General features: G+C 36.7%; 2 protein-coding genes across 4 annotated transcripts; both read right to left on the reverse strand.

Annotated features, from left to right (window-relative positions):
* Positions 1–268: 268 nt before the first annotated feature.
* LOC113053668 (flocculation protein FLO11-like) lies at positions 269–15,052 on the reverse strand. Of its 3 annotated transcripts, XM_026218852.1 has the most exons (12): positions 14,909–15,027; positions 10,033–10,538; positions 8,789–8,876; positions 8,487–8,643; positions 8,235–8,358; positions 7,937–8,098; positions 7,699–7,767; positions 7,422–7,556; positions 5,427–6,912; positions 2,720–3,501; positions 1,185–1,296; positions 269–1,111 (listed from the first exon to the last, which is right to left on the reverse strand). In XM_026218852.1, exons 3-12 carry the CDS (start codon positions 8,844–8,846, stop codon positions 942–944), a joined length of 3,255 nt encoding a protein of 1,084 aa, XP_026074637.1. In that variant the 5' UTR covers positions 8,847–8,876; positions 10,033–10,538; positions 14,909–15,027; the 3' UTR covers positions 269–941. The 3 variants fall into 3 exon arrangements, with proteins under 3 accessions (XP_026074637.1, XP_026074636.1, XP_026074638.1); XM_026218851.1 differs by lacking the exon at positions 10,033–10,538 and having other exon boundaries at positions 14,909–15,052; XM_026218853.1 differs by lacking the exon at positions 10,033–10,538 and having other exon boundaries at positions 270–1,111; positions 2,720–3,468; positions 14,909–15,052.
* Positions 15,053–15,086: 34 nt separating this feature from the next.
* On the reverse strand, positions 15,087–17,385 carry mitd1 (MIT, microtubule interacting and transport, domain containing 1). Its single transcript, XM_026218854.1, has 7 exons — positions 16,907–17,385; positions 16,727–16,828; positions 16,285–16,421; positions 16,110–16,196; positions 15,867–15,976; positions 15,696–15,756; positions 15,087–15,570 (listed from the first exon to the last, which is right to left on the reverse strand). Exons 1-7 carry the CDS (start codon positions 17,049–17,051, stop codon positions 15,475–15,477), a joined length of 738 nt encoding a protein of 245 aa, XP_026074639.1. The 5' UTR covers positions 17,052–17,385; the 3' UTR covers positions 15,087–15,474.
* Between the last annotated feature and the right edge of the window lie 7,223 nt (positions 17,386–24,608).

A 24,608-nucleotide genomic window follows, 5' to 3' on the forward strand; every position in this document is an offset into this window, starting at 1 on the left:
TATCACATGTCTCAGATTTAATAAGATTAATTTATTGGCCAAGGAAGTCTGTATTTTCAAAAGCAATCTCAAAGTAATTTGAAATATTCTTACGGTCTCATAATTTAACATAAAATAGTCTTTAGACTTAATAGGTGTCAGAAAATCAACAGATGATACAATGTCACAATACATAAATTCTCGGATGGAATTCATGTCAATAAATAATATTTATTATTGGAAAGGAAACTAATTAATTATTAATTATTTATTTTCACAAGAAAAAAATGTGTTAAACCTGAGAAACATTGAGGAACACATTACATGGGAGGCAAGTACTGTATACTGTTGTTGTGTGTCTGAACACATGCGAGTGGGTAAAACACACGGTACCATATGTATCTGTCCTGAGATCTCACTCAGGGTGCTTTTGATTGAGTCTGAACCTGAATTTGTTTCCCTCCCCTTCCACCTCTGATCTACTTTCTCAGTGTTTTTTATTGTGCTGCACTGTGGTGCATTTACAAAATACATTACCAGCAGCTGTTAGCCAGAGTTACAAGAGAACACGACTTTAAAGCTCACAACATTAACTTCTCCTTTCTGTTTCGTTGGTACTTAACTCCTGTGCATACATTCATTCTTCACATGGAGAGAACGTAAGCAGCTCACATGAGCTTTTAGAAGATAAACACTATTAGGAGGTTTACTGACTGATGAATGTGCAACTTTCCTTCAATAATATACATAAGCAACAGTGGTTCACTTCCAGAACACACTGCATTAACATCAACTTCAAGTCTACTGAAGCTCACACGGAGCAAACCTCTGCCTCAAGTACAACTGCTCGGATGCAACTTAGGAAATGATAGCATGAAAATGCCCTCAGATCCTCCAACCTCAGCATCCAACTCAGAATAGTTATTCCTTGCACTTGTAAATCTCCATGTGCATATGTTTTTTTAGTCCATAGTCTTATCACTCCATGCCAGGGATTTCCTCTTGGCCAGCTCCATCCAGGATGGTTGGGCATTGTTACGCACAGACTGCAGAGGAGAAGATGAAGGGGATGATGATGGTGATTTATTCTCTCTGTCTGCTGACCTCGTGGGAACAGAAGAGACCGATGCTTCTAGAAATATTGACACCAAATATCAGCATATACTGTCCTTCAAAGGTAGCTGTCGTGTAAAACTCTCACTTACGCATTGATAAACCTGAGTCGAATCCTGTGCCCGAGACTTTTGACATCGGTCTGAGAGGAACTGTAGATTGAGATGTGGTTCGGGAGTCTGCTGTGGAGTTCAGCTCACCTGTCTGTTGAAATCAGGAAAAAGGAAATCTGAAACACTTCATAAAGCCACAAACAGAACATACTGTATTAGATACTATGAGTAAAAAGTACACGTGTCCCCTTCATAAAGAGTCCTTTATTTTAATTTATAAATGTATAATTCATATTAATCATTACAACTCAAACATCCACTCTAGTTGACACCATGTGGGTTTTTTTCTCTTGTTTTCAGAAGAAAAAAAAGAGGAAAAAAAATTCTTGTTTTTTTTCTCCTATGGCAATGATCAAAGTATTTAGATCTCTATGGATTATGAAATTCTTATTTTGTGATTTGGAGATGTTTGACTGTATTTTGATAATTACTGCCCTAACTATACTGTCCAAAAGTTTTTTGGGGGGCAGAAAAATAAACACTTTTATTAAGCAAGGATGCATTATATTACGTCCCCTTGGATTATAAGGATCTATCTGCATTCTGAGTAGTTCTGAGATATTGAGAATCAAAGTTTTCGCATTCCAGTCGACTGTGTAGATAGAACCTTATTGTGTTTTAAATTAAAATCCCATAATGTATGCAACATAAAGAAAATCTATCACATAATGTAAATAAATTGTCACAATAACAATATAGGAAATTACTCAATTCTGACAAAAATGTCAGATAAAACCTTATAATTCCAAGGGGACGATTAATAAAAAGTGACAGTAAAAACATTCATAATGTAACAAACATATTCTATTTTAAATAATTGCCGTTCTTTTGAACTTTCCAATCATCAAAGAATCCTGACAAAGTATATTATGTGTACTGTAGTGTATATATGTATATAATATTACTGAGCAGTTTTTACCTGAAACAAGTTCAGTGTTTTGAAATAACATTTATAATACATTTTACAAATCCAATTTTTCAGTTGGATAAAGTCTCTAACTACTATTAAAATTTTGCCAGATCTCACAGCAAACCAACAATTCTGTATGCTAGCCAGCATCAGTGTTAGCATTTATTGTGTTAACTTTTCACCTACTGAACATCCAAATGACAAATGTGGTATTAATAGAATTTAAAGGCATAACAAAAAACAAAACAAAAAAAAAGTTAAATGTTATAATATCGACGTGGATGCATTTTTAATTCTGTCATGAGACCCCCACATGTATTTAAGCTGAAGTCATTTTATTGACAAAAATATGCTTCAAAATTAGTTTTTAGAAACACGTGAAATATCAAAACAGAATGTGTGCTAGGGTTGAAAAAAAAAGATGATAGATACTTGTGAAAGCATTTCTGCTAAATCAGTAAACATTTTGTGCTAACATTTTTCTCTTTTTGTAAAACATGAATGGCATCTTGACTAGAGTGAAACAATCACACTCTTTTATTTGAGGCCTGATATATATGACTAAATAAACTGAGTGGGTTAGAGATTATAGGAGAAGTAGTACCTCTGTTGTCACAGTGGTTTGGTTCTCCCAGCGCTGTAAGAGCGAGGTCTTGTTTCCTGATCCTGCTGCCCACACGGGTCTGCCATCTTCAGACCCGGTCCCCTTCCCCTGAGACGCAGACAACCGGTCAGCCTTCCCTGAAAATACGGCTGGCGCTCTGCCCTCATTCTGAGGCTGATCCTTTGAGACAGTATTGGCAGACTGTCGGGACACTAGGTGGGACGTTATCTTTGGGCTTGACGACAGATGTGGGTGACCTGGGGGCGGTGTGGGACGCAGTATAGCCTGTGAGGGGGTCTGTGATGCTGCTCGCAGTGGTGATGACGGCTGGATGAGTGGTGTGCATGTAACTGTAGAGTGGCTTGGTTTTGTTGTCGAATTACAAATTTGAGTCTTGGACAGAATCTGGACTTCTCTGGAACTGTCATTTTGAGACTCACTAGTGGTTGTCTGAGTTGAGTTTGCTGAAGGTGTAGTTGTCGGCTGGCTTGAAATGTTCTGTGCGATTGTTGGATTCTTGGTTTGTGAAGTGGATGTTTGGGTTTGTGGTTGTGTTGTGGTCAAGGTTGTTGATGGTGATTGCCAGCTGGGGAACTCAGGCAGCTTACTGGTAAAGAGCTGCTGGAGACTTCTGGTCTTCTCTCTGGCCATCTCCATCCAGGACACCTCTGAAGCTGTAGATGTTGGTGCGTTCTCCTGAGAGGATCCCGCCGTAGTCTCTTCTGGGGGCACGTCTGCATCTTCTTTAGCTGGTGAATGTACAATCTTAGTGGATTTGCTGGCTGATGCAGAAGAATGTTTATTTATCAAAATACCATTCATCTTATTTCACCCAAAATCACAAATTTGCACAGGAAGAGGTGATATAACCAACATGGGTAAAATGGGTAATTGCAAAATCAGGCATGACCTAAATAAGTAGTGGTGAATAGGTGTGCTCTTGTTTACTTGCTACTAAAAATGCGGCCATATTTAATATTGCCCTGCAAAATTTCATGCCATGTTTATAGCATCTGCATAGGATCATTTATGATTTAATGCGCTTCATGTCTCAGAGATCATTTTAGCCTTTTTATGTATGTTTCCCTATTATATTAGCCTAGTTACAACTCTTAATTGGTATTAGTTAAACTCTAGCCTAAATGCTTATATCCAGGTGTAAGAATTTGTATCTGCTTTAATATCTTCTAGTCGTATCTTTCTTGGTATCAAATTATATGCTCTTTATTTCCTAAACAATGGTGTACACTATGTGATTATGAAATGCATAATACTATTTTTAATATACTTTGGGCAAAACTGCACCAGTTCTCCAGATCAGCAATAAACATGCAAATGGGCTGTAAATGGAGACAAAGAAATTCATGTCTTGTATTGGTCAATCCACCAAAGATGGGTGTGACTGAGGGATCATTAAAAGACTCCTACCCAAACTCTCTGCAGATGTTTCGACACACACCTTCTGACCTTTTTGGCACTTTATTCCCATGTTGAACTCAGCCTTACCTGATTTTTCAGACTCGCATTACGCACCAAAACCAATGCAAGTAAACTTTTTTAGTAACCGTTAGATAGACTATAGTTTAAACCCTTTTATTAAACGTGATTTTGATTCCTTGCTGGCTCTTAGGGTTGGGAATGTGTAAAGCTTGCCATTCTGTCTCTATCTCTCTTTCTCTCTCTCTCTCACTCACTTTTACCTTTTTAGTTTAGCTGTGTTACACCTAGTCCCATTTATTAAATTCAATATACACTCTCGATTGTCTCGGTGTTCGCTGCTCACAAATCAAGGACACTTAAACATTTGATTTCGTTACATGCTCTTGTGCTGTTTGGTATTAACAGTGAGAAAGCTATCCTCGTTGGCCAGGAGAATAATCTTACTTTGAATTGATAAAAGATTGTATTACTAGGAGTTCGATGGAAGAACCGATCAGTCGATTGTAAAATAATTTCTGCTACATTTAATCATAAAGCTATATAAATATTAATAATTAATTATAAAAAGTAATTATTAATATTCCCACCTTTGAGCTAATTTGCTACACGTTCAAGAGTTTCACGTGAGGGGCGACAATGTACCCCATTGAGATTTCGAGTGAATTCACATGCTTACTGTATAGAAAGCTGAATAGAAAATACTGAATAGAAATCAGCTTGGTTTGAAAGAAACTTCTGTGTGAACTGTGTTTCATGCATCGCTATACTATTGATACTTTTTTGGCCCACAAAATGTTGCTAATGTCCATGCATCTTGTAAGCTGTTGTAGCACCGTTTTTTGTTCAGTATTGTTATTTGTTATAGTTCAATTTTTGGATTGTAACAGAGCATTAAGGAACCAGAATATCTACAATCTTTATGATTCTATTAATAATCACATATCATTACTTACTGTACTGCTCTGCTGATAGCTACTCTTTTTACATTATACTAAAATCAATTAATCATTAAATAAAGGTGATAAAGACTTTACTGGTTTTAGTCCATTGTCTGTTCAACAAGACATGGTTTAATTTCAACAGAGATCTATGAGCCCAATCTACCCGCTACCAGTGTAATCACAGACAGGAACACTGAACTTTTCCTGGTATGACCTGGATAATCATCCTCAAAGGATATGTAGCTGTGCACATTCATCATAATTGCAACTGAATAGCCAGAGGCTTAATCTTCACGCACCTTGGGAAACCACAAAAAGAAACTCACCAGCCTGTCCGAGGACGCCAGCTCTCTCTTTGTCCCTACAGAAACTCTTAGGTGGCGAACTGAAGGAATGAACCAAAGTTGAGGATGCATCAGTTTGTAGAGGAGAGTCTTTGAGTTTAGTATGGACTCCTGTAGACCTCATGCCAATGCACTGGTCTTCAGGTTCCACGACGATGCTTGAATCAGACTGAGAGGCCGAAGGTGAAATCGCCGCACTGACTTCAACATTGTGAATTTTTACTTTGTCTTCTGATTGTGCTTTGTCCAAGCCAAATTTTAGCGAAAGAGAGGTAGATCGAAGTTTAACTCCGAATGCATTTGTAGCCTCTCTCTCTTTCCCCATAGTCGTGTCTTTCATGACACCCTCACGTGCCTCTTCCGTCACCTCCACCTCCAGTACTCCTTCTTCTGTAACCTCGACCCCAGTTTCCTTCTTCTCGTGGTCTTGACTCTCCTCCACATCCAAGGCCCGAGGGCGACTCTTTGCTAGATCTGTGAACTTTGTTGGCATCGCTGGAGAAGTGTCCATTTGGTCTTCCTTCTTTGAAGCTGGTGGTATGTTAGGGCATGTGTCTTTTACTGTTTTCACAACTTGTGAACTTGCTAGCCTCTCTATCTTGAAATGTAAAGGAGGTTTGACAGGACATGGAGGTTTATTTTTAAACCCAGCTTGTCCAACCACTCCAGTGAAACTTGCGGTCCTCGGCCGCTCTTGATTCTTGTCTGAGGAGACACTGAAGTGGAACGATCCAGTTCTCTGGTGCTTTATGGATTCTGTCGGAGTGTGATTTCCAAGACAAACAGCCAATGCTGTGCTACCTGGCTGAAGAGTCCCGGACTGTTTTTTTTGTTTTTCATCTGTGGAAGGTATATTTCTCCTCAAAGATGACGGTCTCAGATTTATTGCACTAATTACATTGGTTGAAGCATGAGCAGAGGCTGGGTGATTTTCAATGTTTACTGCATTCTGAACACTGCATTTCTCCATCTTGGTTTCAATTGGCACAGCAACAGACTTCTCATCTTTCACAGTACTCAGTTCTGGTGTGGTAGTTACACTTGGGCTTACGGTTGACACAATGGTACTTTGGTGGTTCTTGAGTAGTTTGGAGCTACTGAGCATCTCACTCACGTCTGCTTTTCCCTTTCTGTCAATTGGCACCACTGGGATTGGCAGTTTGGCAAATGGTGACACCGCTGGAGTCGTATCTCGTAGGCTATGGCTTGGAGGTGATTTGGACAGGAGGTTTCTCTCAAGCTGAGGTTCAGCAGAAACCTTTCTACTGTCTCCAGAAGTATGCAGACGCATTAAAGGTGACACTGGAAGTGGACTATTGATTTGTGAAGTCATTAGCCTCTCCCCCTGTAAGACCTGTGAAGAATACGAGCGAGCGTGGGGTATCTCTTTAACGAGAGTCTCATCCACCGTAGCATTCAACGATTGATCCAGATTGTTCAGACTCTCAGATCGGGCTCTGCTTCCAGCCTACACAGGAAGTGCAATGTACAAAATAGAAAATCTATTAATTATGAACTTTTATTAGAGCATGACTCTTCAGAGTGATTCAGGAATAAGTCCAAAATCCCGGAAATTCTGGTTCTCAAGTCAATGCTTTTCTTGGCTAAATGCCTGAAATAAGGTCTATGATTGACACAAGTTCATGATATTTTCACATTTTATTTACAACATTAAAAGAACATTAAACATCAATCCAAGCAGGTAAACATATCTACCACCAAATCCACTTTTACAGCATCATTGTGTTTACTTCTAACTATTCTAATATAAGCTTTCCAACTTGAAGATTATATTAAAGACTGAATCAAGAACAAAAGGTTTAACAATGATAAACTCTTGTTGGTCACAGAGCTTACTTTCTACAATAATTAAGAACCAATGGAAAAAAAAAAAATCGGATTGGCTTTTTTTAGAGGGAACCAATGAATACCAAAGGTTTACCAATAGGTTTAAAAGGGTCCATTAAAAAGGCTCACCGTAATGGTTGCCCTCCTGTTCTTGGCACTGGCTCTTTGGTTCTTAGGCTTGAGGGACATACGGTGACGGGCAGCTGAGTTGTTCAGAAGGGAAGTGAACTGTGGGGGAGTGCTAAAATCCACTGAGACAGAGGCCTGGAAGGAAAGGGGAACACACATTTAAAAGGGACATCAGACAATATTTTAGATCAAATAAAGCATTCAAATTTAATACATGAATCAGATGTATAAATGACAGGTATAATGTCAACAAATCAGTAAAATTACATCAAGCTACCTGCTCTTCCTCCTCACTTCCTGTTTCAGCTAAGCTCAAGGTGCTATGGTTCTTTGGAGGGACGGAAAACTGAAAACATAATAACAATGAGGTTTACATAAAATGTTTGATTAATGATAGTCTGAAAGGCCAAAGCAAACATGCATTTATAACCAATACATATATTGATGAATATACACTAACATTCAGTATGTCACAACAAAGATACCAGAATGCTGCTGTATTATAGTTGAAGCACCTTGTTCGATATGCTCGTATATAGTCCTTCAGTGTGGGATGCTTCAGAGGGGTTACAAGAAAGGCCGCCATCTCCTGAACTTCCACCTAAGACTTCACGCCGTTTAAAGAGCAACAGAAGGGAGGGAGCTCCTAAATGCTGCTTCTGCTGCTGGAGTTTCATCTGATCAACCGAAAAAATCCTCTTAAAACTATTTGAAACATTTCCATCAAGCACACTGATGAGTGTTTATAAAGCAGTATATTTTAGCTATGATAAGTGTGTTTAGTGTTTTATGTGTGTGGTTTGTCATACTCACCTGCAGAGCTGGAATGTGCTCTTGAGACAGGGTTCTCAGTGGTTCAGGGTCTGAATGACTGCACTCTGCCTGAAAAATGCTGTCATGTGAAAATGCCCGGGACCACAGCATGCCTTTGCAACAGCTTTGAAGAAAAGAGTTAAAATGCAAGGGCATTTACTTAAAAAAAGAGAGCATTTGTTCATTTATGGAAATTGTATACTGTTTTTAATTTGTCCACGTAGATAACGTTAGAGTTTAGCTTTTCTTAACTCAAACCATGTTGACAATGTGAACACTTCCTCTGAGTCTTCCACACTCCTTGTGATGTCACTTTCAGACCGACTCAGCTTCATACCACCATCATCCTCTTTCCTCATCTTCCCAAACACAAGTGACTTAAAAGACTTCAACCTAGCCTTCTTCCTTCCTAAACATCAAACATTTCATACCTTTAGATTATGTATTTCGTATATTATAATTAACTGACAGTGGATTAAAATAGACAAATATCTGGCACAACAAATTGCAGAATTTTCTTTTTCAGCATTGGGCCTTACTGAAAGATTTCCGACCTGTTAAGTAGCCACTGCTTTCTCCCTCTGGGTCTCCTGAAGCCTCCAGATCATCCATCTTCACGGGAACAGCTGTTAATGAGGACAGCTACACAGAAATCAGATGAGATGGAACGAGGAGCAAAACAGAAATACAGGTGGGGTTTGGAAAACGCTAGTGGAATGAACAGTTAATTGTTGTCTTTAAAGGTAGCTGTTCTACAAAGGAGAGCAGACGACAGGTAATTTATTGACACACACACACAAAAAAAACTAAAATTAAAGGAATGTCATATCTCTGGTGTGGCAACGTGGCTAAATTCTGTATCTGGTAACAAAAGACTTTTCTCAACCCAACAGAGACGATGGTTTCATCCGCAGTCACATGTTCAATGTGATCAGACTCTTGTATTTTCTTTTGATGAAGGGTAAGGAGGATCAGTGCTGGCACCCTCTACATGCAACGTCCATCCAGCCCATGCCTTTTTTGACATTTACTGCTCTAATGTGTTTGCCTGGCCAAGTTACACAGAAGAATATCCAATATGCAAACTATCCAACAGTATGCAAACTATTGTTAAACTAAATAAAATATGTCTTCACATTTGAGTACTCAAGACTGAATTTGTATGCATTATTTCGGGGGGAAAGCATTATGCAGACTATATGATGGATACTTTATCAGCATGTAACAGCTTGTCAACATGTGCCTTTTTCCTCAGTGTGAGCAGTCACTGCCATGTTCACAAAGCTGATATCTACAGTAGCATCAGACAGAATATGAAGATTATCTTTGTTTGCTGGATGACACTGCACAGAAATCACTGTACGATTCACTCAGCACTAATCCTACAACTACAGATTAATCAGAAACTTCCAGCACAGCCCGACTGAAAAGGCCAGATATACTGCCCTGACAAATACACACAGTGACCAAAAACTAGCCCGCTAGGTACTTATAAATAAATCCAGAAGGAAGACAGAAGATAAGCATTGATTTCAAATACAAATCTCTCGTAACATTATATTATTATATATATGTTTTGACAATGGCACTTTTACTCAATTGAATGCATCTTTGCTGAATACAAATATTTTCTGTCAAAAGCTAAAATATTTCAACATTAATATTGATGATTACTGATTGAATATTCATTATATATAAATTACGAAATTGCTATGAATGTACTGTAATTACCCTGGACAACACAACACAAGTACAGTACTTCACATAATAGAAATTTAAGGTAAATAACATTACTTACTTATTCAGTAAAAATCATTCTGGTTCCTCTTTTCTGTGTGCTTTAGCTTGTGTTCTTCCTTTTAAAAGATACACATGTCCTTACATCCAACCACGTTGATGGATTTGATGTTTTTTTTGATGGTTTTCTTGCACACTTAAGCTCCTGACTAAACACTAAACAGCTTTAGGAGCACAGAGATGTGATGAAGGCATCCGTCTATATAACACACCACCCAGCACTCTATCAGCAACAGCAAGTGTGTATGTGTTGATAGTAAGAGCATAAGGAAGCTACTTGATAAAACATGTCAAATGAACAGAGCCAGCCAGAGCATCACATCTGATTTATATTCCTGTTGTGTTGTAATTATTTGTTAAAGAGACTATGGAATATATCACTGTTGAGACAACCGGACAAATGTCATTTGCATAATATTTGCATTGACACGTCAGAAGGTCAGAGTAGTTCAGTTTTGTATGCAAATCATGTAAATATCGTCATATTCCATTCAAAGGTCGCTTAACCTAGACGAAAAAAAAAAAAAAAGATCAGTTACATTACAATTCAAAAGTCTGAGGTCAGTATGATTTTTGAAAGAAATTAATTCTTTAATAAATTATTCAGCAAAGACACATTAAACGGTCCAAAAGTAGAATATTTTGTATTTTACTATAATACTGTTTTACTGTATTTCTGATCAAATAAATGCAGGGTGACTTTTTACAAAAACATTTTTCTTTCCAAAAACAAAACAACAATAAAAACGGCAGTATATATGTCACAAATGTTACAAATGGGGCAAAATATGAATTCGAATTTGCCATATAACCAAGTGACAGCTGAATTTGACATCAACAATAAGATACGAAAAGCATTTTCTTCTGTCTTTTAAAATATTCTAAATAAGTCGATTTATCTTGCTGTTTTAACCACATGCGATAAGTTACATTTTATTAATATTTGACCATATCAGGGAAGACTAATCAGTTAAGAGCCACTTGTTTAACCACTCCATCATCATCTGAATCAGACTTATGATCAACTTCTTTGTTGTTCAGACAAACAACAGGAGCGTTCAACTCCTTCCTATGTGTTACTATAATTAACTGTGAAAGTAGGCTACAGCTTATTTGAAATGTTTAAAAGGTGAGATAAAGAAATGACAGACAAGGCTGTCAGAAGAAAGTACCGGGTCCAGTGTAGACATACAGCTAGACATGCACGTCTCCTTCGTTGACTTTTTAACCCTATGCTACTCTCTCATTAAACTACACATTATCTCTGAGCACAGAGCAGCTTTGCCCCAGATACAGGAATAAATCTGTGTCAGGATCCAGAGATTTCTCCTACTGGACAAAAGTCAGCTCCTCATCTGTGTTACTGACAGCCAGCCTACAATATGTGTCCAGCCTTCAATATAATACTTCTGTCAATTTACATTTTAATATTCAGACATGCATATTGAAGGGAAGCAAAAGTAATCTGCACATATGTCTCTTTTAATGCAAACTGAATTTTCCTGCTACTGCTACTACTTTCCATTTTACTACTGCTATAGTGACACTTTCCTTCAATTATTGCTGGAGAAGAAAATATATTGACATTGTATGATGAATTGTTTCAGATATTAAAGCCTGCTTGCATTCATGTCATAATCTGATTTGATTAATATACGTTTTAATTTCCTCTTAGTAAGCAAGGTGGTCTGTAGCAAAAATACTCTTCACCTATATGTTATTATACATTTAATTAGTTTTCATAGTTGAAGCACATTGCACACAGCTTAGCGATTGTTTCAATATATCTGTACAAGTACAGTGTAACCGTTATATATAATGGTTATGTTATTGTTATGGTAACTTGTTTTTTTTTTTTTTTCATGATAATTAATATGCAATAGGGTGTTAGTTGTTATAAGGGCCGTGGGTTTTTAATGATACCAAACACATAAATACTTGTTTCCTCTAGCAGTGGTTTCTTATGGTGTGTCTATTTTGTGTATTTTAGTATCATTGAGATATTGTTGGTTTTTATTAATATTTTGAAACATTCTGAATTATTTCATTTTTACTGCTGAACAAATTGTTTTAGGCTTATTTATTTTTATTTTTTTATTTAAGGTTTTAGTAATTTTGTTGTGTAAATTTGTCTTATTTTTTTCAATTATGCCTGCAGTTTTTATTTTTATTATATTTATTTTTCAACTTATTTCAGTTTTATGTTTAGTCATTTTAGTACACCGAACTAAATGAAAAAGTTGCCTTAGCAGTATAAATAAATAAAATACGGTTACTTTTTATTCATTGTTATACATTTTGTTTCAGTTAAAGTTTATTTTCTTTCAAGTAACAAAGGTTTAGTTTTAGTCAAGTTTAGCTTGCCTGTTCAGTCCTACAATTAAAATTGATAAATAATCATGTTTTTGTATAGCTGTTGGGTAACAGCTAAACACAATAAAACCACACTGGTAAGGCGGAGAGTGGGGTGATGTGTGCCGGGGGGGAAGTAGTTCCACCCCTTGTTTCTGGAAAACCATTGAAGAAATTGGTCATGTGACCACATAATTTTAAAAAGCCATCCATTTTACTCCTCCTCCAAAGAAGAGAGACACATGGCATGAGAGGTAATCACATTTTAGCTCAAAAAACTGTTTTTTCCTTTCAAAGTAAAAATTCTATGATCGAGGTTTTTTGATTGTAGCATCTGAACAATTCTGAAAACATGTCACACGTGTTTTAGTGCTTTACCAGGCTACACAATGAGTCCACACAGTTAGCATGATGTTAGCGCTTAACTGCTGGATCATGCTAGCTTTTCAAACTTGTCGGTATGGGGTGATTTGTGCCAAAGGGCCTGGGTTAAATTGTGCCAGTGGTTGATTATTTTCAACACCTTATAAATTTTGTATTGTACATTGCGTTCTTGCATTTTAGCACTTAAACTATGTGGCATTCTTAATTTTAGTTGAAACCCATTATGCCACACACTTATAAAAGTTATATCTCAATTCTGATTGGTTGATTGGAATGCTGTTCCTATATATTTTATAATATGTAATATGTTGTACTTGGTGAAATCATGCTCGCAAAGAAAAAGATAGATGTGACAAAGAAAGGGTATAAGAGAACATTTCTAAAGTGATGGACAGGTAATCATCAGTCATAGGATAACATATTCTCTCTCTCTCTCTCTCTCTCTCACACACACACACACACACACACACACACACACACACACACACACACACACACATTTAAAGAAAATAATGAAGGGGTTATCCCTGAAGGTGATGTGCTCAAGAAACTACCCACACCCCAGTTTATAATCCCCTGAAGCATTGACAATTGGGATTTGACAAGTAGTATGCCAAATCCAGACCACCTAGACCTACATACCGACGGGATAATCTGGAGAAGTGAGGAGATGGCCATGCCTCATCAGTGTTTGACTTACCTGACATTTGTTTAATTTAGCTAACAATGGTTTTAGTTTTGAGTTTGAACTATGTTATTAGTAGTTTATTCAGTTTTCAAGTCGCCTAAGTCACAATAGGATTTAAAAATAAATAGCCTACTAACTTTATTCTTATTTATTTTATAATTGACCGACAGCGTTCACAAATATCATATATTGTGTATTTAAGTTTTTGTTTTCCCAAAAAACTACAAATATGTCTTATTCCAACAGTTTAATAGGGTGACAATATCTGAATTAACCTTAAATTTGTAATTTTGTATTGAATTTGTCTGTTTTTTTTACAGTTCGTAACATTAAAATGCTCTGTTTTACTTCAGAAATCACTGGCACAATTTACCCCAATGTAGTCTCCCAAAAGGCACAACTTACCCCGCACCAGGGGCAAGTTGTGCCACGAGACCACTTTTTTCCCAAAAGCTATATTTCCAAAACAATTTATTTCAGATCAAACGTTATTGTTCTCAGGGATGCACCACATCCTGAAATATATGTACGTTCTAAAGTGAAAGAGACTGTCATGTCACTTTGAGTAAAAACTGGCACAACTCACCCCACTTTCCCTTTACATTGTGTCAAGATTTAACTATTAAATATAGGGAGATTTTTTTCTCTCTCTCTCTCTCTCTTTTATAAATTTTAGTTCAGGACAAATTGTCATGCGTTTTCAAATTTAGTCATTAAACTAGTAGCAATGTGGCATCATTTTATGGAAATTAAACAACACTTAACAGTGAATATTCTACAATTCTCAAAATAGCTAAAATTACAACGTATATTATTCATAACAGTAAAACAAAATTGTATTACAGTGGAATCATATTGAAATCTCCAGAAACTAGTGTCACAATTAAAAAAAAAAACATTAATATGACCGTGGATCCGTTTGATAAGATTGACCCTCATCATCATCATCATCACTCCAGGCTGTCCCCTTCAGAGAGGAACAGAGTTATTTAGAGACACCGCTCTGTATTTCTCATGAACCGATATGAGGAGCACATTCCGAGATTAAGGCGATTATAGATTTAATCTCCTCCTGAAGTGAATTCGTGCGTGTATCATATTATGAAATGATTTATGACAGCCAGGCAAAAGCAGCAACTCAGACAGACATATCCAAGCAAACAAACACGACAACAACACCGACTGCTTTTCATTAAACATGCCTTCCACCAACAACTAGCCTTTTATGAATGTGCCATATACATATGACGATATGTAAAAAGATATTCAAAAACGCATTAACGTTAGTTACCGTTTAATCAGTAACGTTACGTCTAGTTAATCTAGAAAACAATTATTAACTAGAAATGACCGTAACCACTATAACAATATCTTAAATGAAAATTAATACGACAACGGACATCTTGACTGTCCTATAACTTAATATAAACATACTGTAGACCCGTATACTCACATTGTGAGGTAAATTATTGAGAAAGTGCAGGTGAGGTGCTCTCTGGGATTCACTTGCTCTTTAACGGACTCCTATCAAACCATACGTGACGCTAACACTAGCTGTAATATCATGTAACGCACATCATTCGCCTTTGCTCGATGAGGCGCTTCACTCACTGACCACATGATGGCGCTGCTGAGGCATAGAGCATATATTTTATTGATATCAGCATAACATCAGTAAAACACCCCTTTACAAAACGTTTTAATATTTTACAGACTACTACCTTATTTACAAATGCACTTCGGGTTTTATCTTTATTACAGAAGCAAACATATAAATACATATCGGTATCACCTTATCATATAGCCTTTTAGTGCTCCAACAGTTTAAAAACAGCTGAATAGAAGTAATGGTATAGAGAAGATCTCTTAATATTTCTTCAGAACATTTTAAAACAGACAATAAAATCAGTTCTTCTGCATTATTTAAAAGCTGTAAATGGGATCAAAAGGCACATTTCCAGGTGTCCAGGTTGGTATGCGAGGACTGCATTTGAAATGACGTCCCATAGATATGCCAGATTATGCCTTCTTCGTGTGTTTTGTATGAAAAATGTCCACAGTAGTCTCATGACACTCTCTTAAATCGTAATCACAGTATCCGACAGAGAAGCGACCCTTGAAAAGAGAACAAAAAAGTGCATGCATGCATGAACAAACAGCAGGTTCTCTTCTGAACACAGGTGTAAACGCTTAATAAACATGACTGTACAAGCACAATTACAGTTTAATTTAGATGGTACCTTGGGTTTTTTAAAATAATCGAGTCCCCTGCCAATCTTAATAATCCAGCCATTATCAAACCTGAGAAAACAAAATTGATATATAGATTTTAGACATAGAACAATGTAGTAACATTAACGGCCAGTGTGTTTACTGTAATGTACAGTAAATGAGAATGATCTGAGATGTACCTGATCTCCCGGTCATGAATAGTAGAGGAGTACTGGATGTCCAGACAGACGTTTTGACTCTGCAGAGACTGCTTTATTTCTGCCAGGGCACTGGTTTGCTGAGAGCTGTTCTGGAAAACCACAAGATTAAGGTCAACACTAATGGAAGCCTCCGATGAAACAAAAAGACAAATATTAAACATAGTTTTCTGTGTGTTAGTCAATGCAAATCTAAAACGGTTTGAGGAAGTTGGAAAAATGTACCTCATCCTGCGAGGTCAGAAGGTGAATCGTCTTTACTTTACACGGGCATTTCAGCAGCATTTCACAGAAACGAAGGAAATTATACAGCTGGGGAAAGAAAACAGTTGTAAGATGTCATTCTGAGATGCATAACTGCGTTATACTGTGCATTCAGGAGCATCACTGCAGTCTCTACCTGATGGACATGCCGTACATAAGCATCTTCCACCCAGACTTCAGTCAGTCCGTCTCTAGTGTAGGGTTTGAAGAGCGATTCATAGCTGAAACCAATGGAACTGTCTGCTATCTTTATCTGCTCGTGGTATTTACCCTCTAACAGATGAAACAACAATGAGAAATCTGAGCCAATGTGAAGAGCAAAAGTTGTTTAAACCAGGGGCTTTCGATCTTGTAGATACCACGGGCCCCCAAATATGATCATCCCCATGCCAGGAGCCCTAAAATATATCAGGCAGCTACATATTATATGATAGTTATTTATTTAAATAACATATATATATATATATATATATATATATGTTCTCCAAACTGTTCCATAGTCCTTTGTAGGTTCCTGGAGCACAGTTTGAAAACACCTTGTTTAAAGCACTTTTTGTTGTTGTTGTTGAACTGACTACCTTCTTTCAGTTTGTTCACATGGTCTTTGATCTGTTCTGCTCGGTCCATGTAGCCTTTGATCTTCTCTCTGTAGTGGCCCTTCTTTGAATCATCTTTCACAGCTAGAAAAACAATCTATTAAGACTATTATCTCAATCCAACAGCAAAAGAAGACGTTTGCCATTTCCAGGCTGTTTTACCTTTCAGCACATGCATCAGGAGCTGGATCCCCTCCTGGTAGCACACCAGAGCCTCCTGAAAGCGCGAGCTGGTGTCCAGCTCCACGGCTCTCTTTAAGACCGAGATTGCGGAGCTCTCCATGCCTGGGAGGAAATCCTGAGCCATCACTGAAGCAGCACACTACAAACCGGCTGACTGTGATTCTCACATGTGCAGTGTTATTGCGTATTAACAGGACTTGTTAAAGCTCTTTCAAAAACGGGGGAAATAATAATTATGAGAAGCGCACCACAATTTAAGAAATAAAACCTTGAAAATCTTCAAATGCGGAGGGCTTTCGTGGTCCAAAGTTACACTGAATCAATGGAAGCACGTATATTTGTTTAAAAGTAGTCGAGCAGTAGCCTGTCAGTAGTCTTCGAAGGCGAACACAACTTTTTAAATCAGACGTTACTGTATGCTTTTACGCTTCCGGTAGGAACTAAAGAGTGAATGCATCGGTTTCTGTCGTTTCTGTTACATTGAAGGACCAACCCTCGTTTCCGCTTGTCAATAGAAGTCCATAAAATAAAAGCCATTGAAGTGGTTCTACCAATTACCTTATGAATTGTAACAGTGCATCATTCAATAATTTATCTAAAATTAAATTATAATAAATAATATTGTAGATGATAATTTATCTACAGAAAAAATATTATTTATTTAAAATTACAAATTAAATGCATTAATTTGTTCATTTTTCACAATATGTTCTTGTTGTTGGCCTATTTAATTTAAACAAAACTTAAAGTTTATTTAAGCACGGCATATTTGCACACATTGCATATATTAACTTTGTTTATGTCAATGTAGCACAAAAACGAATAGTCTCATAAAATGGTTGAATTATTCCTATAACAGTGTGTTTTGTGTAAAAACATTCTTTGTAATTTCCATACACAATCATTTTGAATTGGCATCACAGTTGTGATTATAATCACAGTAAATCACAGGTAACAGTAAAACATAGAACTATGTTACAAAATGTTTCTTTGAGTAATTGATGTGATAAAAAATTGGTATAAAGAGATGTTTTGGAAACTGTAAACTGATTTTGAGCTCATCTACTGTGAATTCTCACTACAGTCAGAAAATCGAATGGTGTTTACAGTTTTTGGTATTATCAAAATTGCATTCCAAACTGTATTTCATAACCAACATATGACTGTGACACAGAAAATTACAAATTACATACAAACTTAATGCTCACAAAGCTTGTGTGACTTTATTGAACACAGGGCAGGTGAAATATTTAGGATAATGGCAGACTTTGCTTGAGTTTTTATGATTTCATTAATATCTCAGTGTTTGCTAAAAGTACCTGTGAGTGTGAAACTTTACAAAATAGCTATGTTTTTAATTAACTATATTTGGATACAGATTAAGGTGAATATAAAGGTGAAAATGTGGCTATTTCAGCAAAAGTTTTTAGAAAAACTAACTACAGGTAAATGTGTCTCATCTCTTCATAGACTGTGAAGTACTTGATTTGCATATTACCCAACACTCTTCAAAATAAAGTTTGTTTTTTTAAATAAAAGTTTTTTTTTTTTTTTCAGAGATGCCAGAGAACCATTTTTATTTATTTATTTATTTATTAGTGTGCAGAATTTCAATAATCTAAAGAACCTTTTGTGCAGTGGAAAGATTCCATGGAATTTAAAGGTTCTACATAAATGTCAATAAATAACCTTTATTTTTAAGAGTTAAAGTTTTAGAAATGTCAAAATATTGAATTAAAAACATATTTTTTTGTGTGTGTATTTATTTTGCTCTTCTCCTGTTACTAATTGAATCCAGTTTTCATGAATGTTTTCCTTCTCATCACTGCTCTGTCTTTTATTTTTTTATTTTTTTTTTGCTTGTTCATAAAGGGTCAATGATGACCACAAACAACATCAGAACATGAGAATGAAAAGCTGGTTGGGCCGCTCCAACAATTTTTACAGCCGAGCAAGACCGTTTAATTCACTGCTATGTGGGTGTAGTAGGGGGTGTTCTTTTAATGTACACAGTTTAAGACTTGGGTGGAGCCGTATTTAGTGAGGAAGCATTTTATAGCTTAAATGGCTGAGAAGACAGAGTGAGAGCAAAGGACAGATGTGGTCAGGGCAGCTGTGGTGTGGAAACCTTAAGCCTGCTGTCTGACCAGCACCACAGTAACAGCATACTTCCCATTCTTCCTCCAAACCTCAGACCAGCAACGTCCATTTCCTATCGCCAACTGCCCAGAGCTTCCTCCTGCTTTGGCATGAATGGAGGTTGGAAGAGTTGTTCAGTCAATCTGTGTACAGTCGTAACTATGGAATGTAATTCATTACCATGTCTTTGTGGTGGATCTTTTTATTTTCTGTGGAATAGCATCTTTAGTAAATATCTGGTAGCAGATGTGTAGTTCACTGCATGCCGCTGCTATAAGAAGGAAACTGTATCCAAAATAGCATGTGTTCTGGAAACTAAAAACAGTTTGGTTTGATCAGGATGAGGCAATGATAGATGTTTATTAGAAGTTAATTTTGAGTCTGGGAATATAAACGTTTATAATTTAAATATTTTAGACATTCAGGGCGAAAGCAAAAATTTGGAAATAAATAAATACATCAAATTTAGCTTGACACTTTAGTGTGCAGGTTCAAGAAACATTTCACTGTTCAGTGGCACGCGTATGGTGAGTCATATCGGAAATATGTATTTAAAATTAAATTTGTCCATCGATCTTGCTCATTAAATTTGATACATTGATATTATTCATATTTTTGACATAGCATGATCGCACCACCATGTTCACATCACTTGGTGACCAACTTCTGCAGTTATTTCCACTTTCAATCAGTACAAGTCCATAGTCCCCCATCAAAAACATACCCAATATTTTTCCTGGGAACGCTCTCAGAACTTTGTCTAATGTTTTGGCAAGGTTGTGAATAATCTTCTTCCGGTAACATTAAAATAACGTTCGTTCAAAGTCACCTTATCTTTATTACATTCTCAAAACATTAGCACAATATGACATTTATACATCATTTATGGAACTTATTTTTTCTGAGACATTTTAGTGGGACGTTCATCTAAGATGGTTTAGAGAACATTCAAACATTCCCATGTTTGCAAGATAATAAAACAAGACATTTCCCTTAATTTTGCCATTAAGTCACATGACCAAGACATTTTTTTTTTAAAACCCTAAAAAAAAGAAAAAGAAGAAGAAGAAACAAAAAAAAAAAAACCTTATTTAGAATTATTTGTTCAGGTGACATTCAAAAATAACATTTTAATAAGGGAACGTTAATAAAATGTTCTTTTAATATTTTTTGTGAGCTGAGAGTTGTTACTTGTTTGGTACAATTGGATTTAAGTTGATATAACTGTAAACCGTTGCATTTAGAAATGCATCTATAGTCATCGTTCTCACACCATACACCACCAGTTCACACACCCTAATGATTTTATTTACTGCTTCCTGCTAAACTGCTCATGAATAGCAGAGGGCAGCATTACACAACACATATTGGCTTTGAGTTTGAAGAGTTTGAAGTGCAGGTCATCGTCCCGTAGCACATCTGTGTACTTCACCCAGATGAGTTCGTCTGCCTTCTGTTTTTTCTGGAAGCAGTTGCCAGGCCAACAGCAGCCATGGTGCAGAAATCATAATGTCTGACAGTGGTCAAAATGGTAGTAGCTGTCAGACTTGTTTAGAGAAATGCATATCCTCTTCCTATTTCTTTTTCTTCCAACCACTAAGTTTGTGTTCTGCTAAAAGCATGAACGTTAGGCTACATCTGTTACAGGGGTGTTATGGACTGTCTTGTTTATTCAGCATGTTGTCCAGGAAAAGATAAACCAACACCAGTGAAACTAGAGTTGTTTATTAATCAAGGCTTTATTCAATGACACATTGCAAACATCTAAAAGTCCCATAATATATTGAGAAAGTAATTCATACATTTTTGTTGATTAATATTGATATTAAATAAAAAATGTGAAATGCATGTTGCCCATACCTTTCATTAACCATGCCTTGCCACCTGTGACTAAAAAGATAGATCTGTAAACACTGCGTGCTAGAGAAGACAAAGTATAAGACCAGGACAGAGAGACAGAAAGGGAGAGAGATGTGTGAATGAGCTGTAGAGTCCGAGTGCCAGGGTGACGCAGGCGGCCGCAAGAGAGGGCTTATAAAATGTGAATCATCTTGCACCCTGTTTTTAGCCAAACCATGAAAATGCTGGAATGAAAGGGCACTTAATTTAGACTCCTCTTTTTTAACTTTCCTGTGGCTGGCAATTCATGCATGGCAGCAAGTAGACCGGATTTTGGGAGAGAAGGGAATGGGAACAGTTTGGCCAGGGGGGGCGGCACTTTACCCAGCACTCAACTCTAGAGCCTATTAGTGCGCCCACGAAGCTGCCATCTTCAATTTACTGTTACTGAAGAGGTGAGGAACAGAGAGGAGAGAAGTGGAGATGCTTGCTGACAAGTATCTGTTGAAACAGAAAACATAGTGTGGACACAATGTTGCTGTGCATTTGCTTATATATGTCAGGATCTCCAGCTGGAGTGCCCATGAGATCCTCTAGAGGGCACTCCATCTTAAACTGTTTCATTGTTTCCCGGACTACATCTCCCATAACACCCCATGCCAGTGTAACGGAGGCCAGCGGGTAGGTACTGTGCATGTAAACCTCACTCCCCTGATCTCAAGAGACACACTAGCGACTAATGCTAGTGGCTGTAGTCATTTAGCCTCCTTGTTAGTGCATCCGCCTCCCATGCTGGAGATCGGGTCCGAGCAAGTACGAGATGTGGCGGTGAGGACCCGGAAGAAAGGGGTTACACCAGGAACTGTTTACACCTACAGGTGTTTCCATTTAGAAGGACTATTTAAATTGCACTCATTCACATTGTGAAGTATTGTTTTGCTGGAGCGGACTCTACCAAGCGTTTTCATTTGCCATTGCCATTGCCTTATTTTGTACTTTGGACTGCTCAATTGGATTTTGACCATTGCCTGTTCCTTTGGATTACTCTTTTGTCTTTACTTTGGATTACCTTATTTTTTGGACCATAAGTCGCACCTGAGTATAAGTCGCATCAGTCCAAAAATATGTCATGATGAGGAAAAAAACATATATAGAGCGCCATCTCGTGGCTGTAGATGGTAATGTTTTCTCTTGGTTCATTTCTCTCGGTTAATATCAAATTAATTTTGATAAATAAGTCACACCTGACTATGAGTCGCAGGACCAGCCGAACTATGAAAAAAAGTTTGATTTATAGTCCAGAAAATACGGACTATATATATTGAAAATACATTGTTTGCTGGATCTTGACCTTGCCTGTTCGACCATGTCTTTGTGTTAATAAAGCTTGCACTTGGATCTGTCTAAAGAGTCCCATTACAACACGACTGAACTAATGTTTCCAAAAGGCACAATTAAAGAGTGTGAACTGAAATGAACTTCACCTTTGCTAGTCAATTTGAACATTTCCATCATTCACAAAGGCCTGTATAGTTAAATCAACATTATTCAACATTTGTGGGATGTTGATTCTAGGGATGTCGAAATTAATCATTGCATCGATGCAGTAATAGACTCAAGTGTAGCCTATGATGTCATTTGCATATAGGCTTGTCACACGAGTATAAAAAATGCATTCTCTATTTTTAAATGGGAGATTTGCTTTTTCCGGCACAAAGGTGTGCTAGAAACAAATGCGGTGGATTTCATTGAACAGAATATGTGCTGTGAGACACATGCACATTGCTTGACAGTGCTTCTACTTCAAATCGCTTTTATTTTAGTATTTTACTTTAGATATGCTTTCATTTCTGCCATTTAGAATGCAGTACGTATTAAATGCATGAAACTAACATACTGACAGACTTTCATGTGCACCTTGAGTTTGTTTGTCCATCAGTTATCAGTTATGTTTTCAGAACAGGACAAAACATCTGATGTGTGGAAATAGATCTGTGCATTCGTGTGAATGCAGTCTATTAAAGCTGCCAGTGTCTATGGTCTCATCAGTAATAATCAAATGACAATAATGCTGAGAAAAAAGAAAAACCCATAATTATGATTATCTGTAAACATTCGATACTTAAAACACTCCCAAATACTGAAAGTGCTTTTTGTCTATCAGTTGTAATTGTCCCCGCCTCCCAAATTTATATTTGCTTGTATGTTTTGAAGCTATATTTACTTTCAATTAATTATATATTAATTAATTATCGCAATTATTTAAAAAAGTAGCCTGCTTATAATTGTTTAAAAAATGCACAAGATAAATTTGATATAGTCAAGATGCATTATGATATCGAATTGAATCGAATGGTTGACATGATAATCGTAATCTAATTGAATCGTGAATCCAGTGACGATTGCCACCCCAGTTGATTCAGCAAACAGTGAAAAACATATTTCAGTGCAAAAAAGGCATCTTATTGAGTGCTTGCGGTCCAGTACTGCACTGTGAGTAGTTCAATAAGAAATGGACAGAAGCTGAAGTCATCATTGTTCATACTTCTTTAGTGGTGAACAGAGCCTACAACAACTGTTACTATTTTCTCCAATAGCAAAACTGGTAGAGCACTGCGCTAGCAAGCAAGCAAGCGCAAGTTGTGGGTTCGATTCCCCGGGAACACATGATATGTAAAAATTGATAGCCTGAATGCACTGTTTAAGCGTCTGCTAAATGCATACATTTAATTTAATTTATTTAGTTTAATTTATTGCTAATTTATTGTAATTCAAAAAAGTGACTCAAAGCTCTTTTAAAAATTAAAATGTAAAAAAACTTTACAAGACACGTTGGAAATCATGAGAAATATATAACATTTAAGCAACTTCTTTGGTTGTAGCATACAGTGACATAGGATCATGTCTTCACAATATCACTATTTTTCTCACACAGTTTAAATTGATTTGTATACACATTTTTTATATATTATTTATATATTTTTAATTTATAAAGGGGATCTCTAACACAGAGAACATCATATTTGGCACTCAAGTCCTTGATATCCAAAAGTTTAATTACACCTGCATTAAAACAGAACAGTTCCAGAAGTGGTCACAATTAATTCCTAATCAATCCACAGCTTAAGGTTTTTCTGTGATGACTGATAGATGTACAGAGACTGCAGTGTATAAAGGAGTCAGGGTTTGGCTAGTTAGTATGGCCCCGTTTGCCCCTGCTGGTCATAATTACATACTCTGGTACTTAGAAACATCTTTCTCCATTGACAGTCATTCAGAATTAACTGTGTATTCTGTCTACATAATTTTAAGCACAATATAAGTTTCAGATCGTTTATTCCGTTATATTAAATCAGTGGTTCTCAACCAATGTGACTCCATGGCCATTGTGACATTTTCTATACAAGTAATTCAATTATTATTAAGCACAATTTCTTCCTGATAAAATATTTTAGAGCTTGGCATAACTAAAAAAATTCCATATCAAAATGCCGTGGAAACTATATTTATTTCCTTAGCTTTTCCAGGTCCCAATCACTTTTATTAATTATTCTACCGCATTTTTTCAAGATCATGGGAATCCTTCACTGAAAATTGTCAGTCTGTTTGTGAACCACTGTATTAGACGTTTCACCATTGCTTGATTCTCTTCTGAAGGCTCTTAAAATTAAGAAATGAAATGGTCTTATGTTTGTTCCTGTGT

The sequence above is a fragment of the Carassius auratus genome, chromosome 34 (genome assembly GCF_003368295.1).
Source record: "Carassius auratus strain Wakin chromosome 34, ASM336829v1, whole genome shotgun sequence".
Lineage (NCBI taxonomy): Eukaryota > Metazoa > Chordata > Actinopteri > Cypriniformes > Cyprinidae > Carassius > Carassius auratus.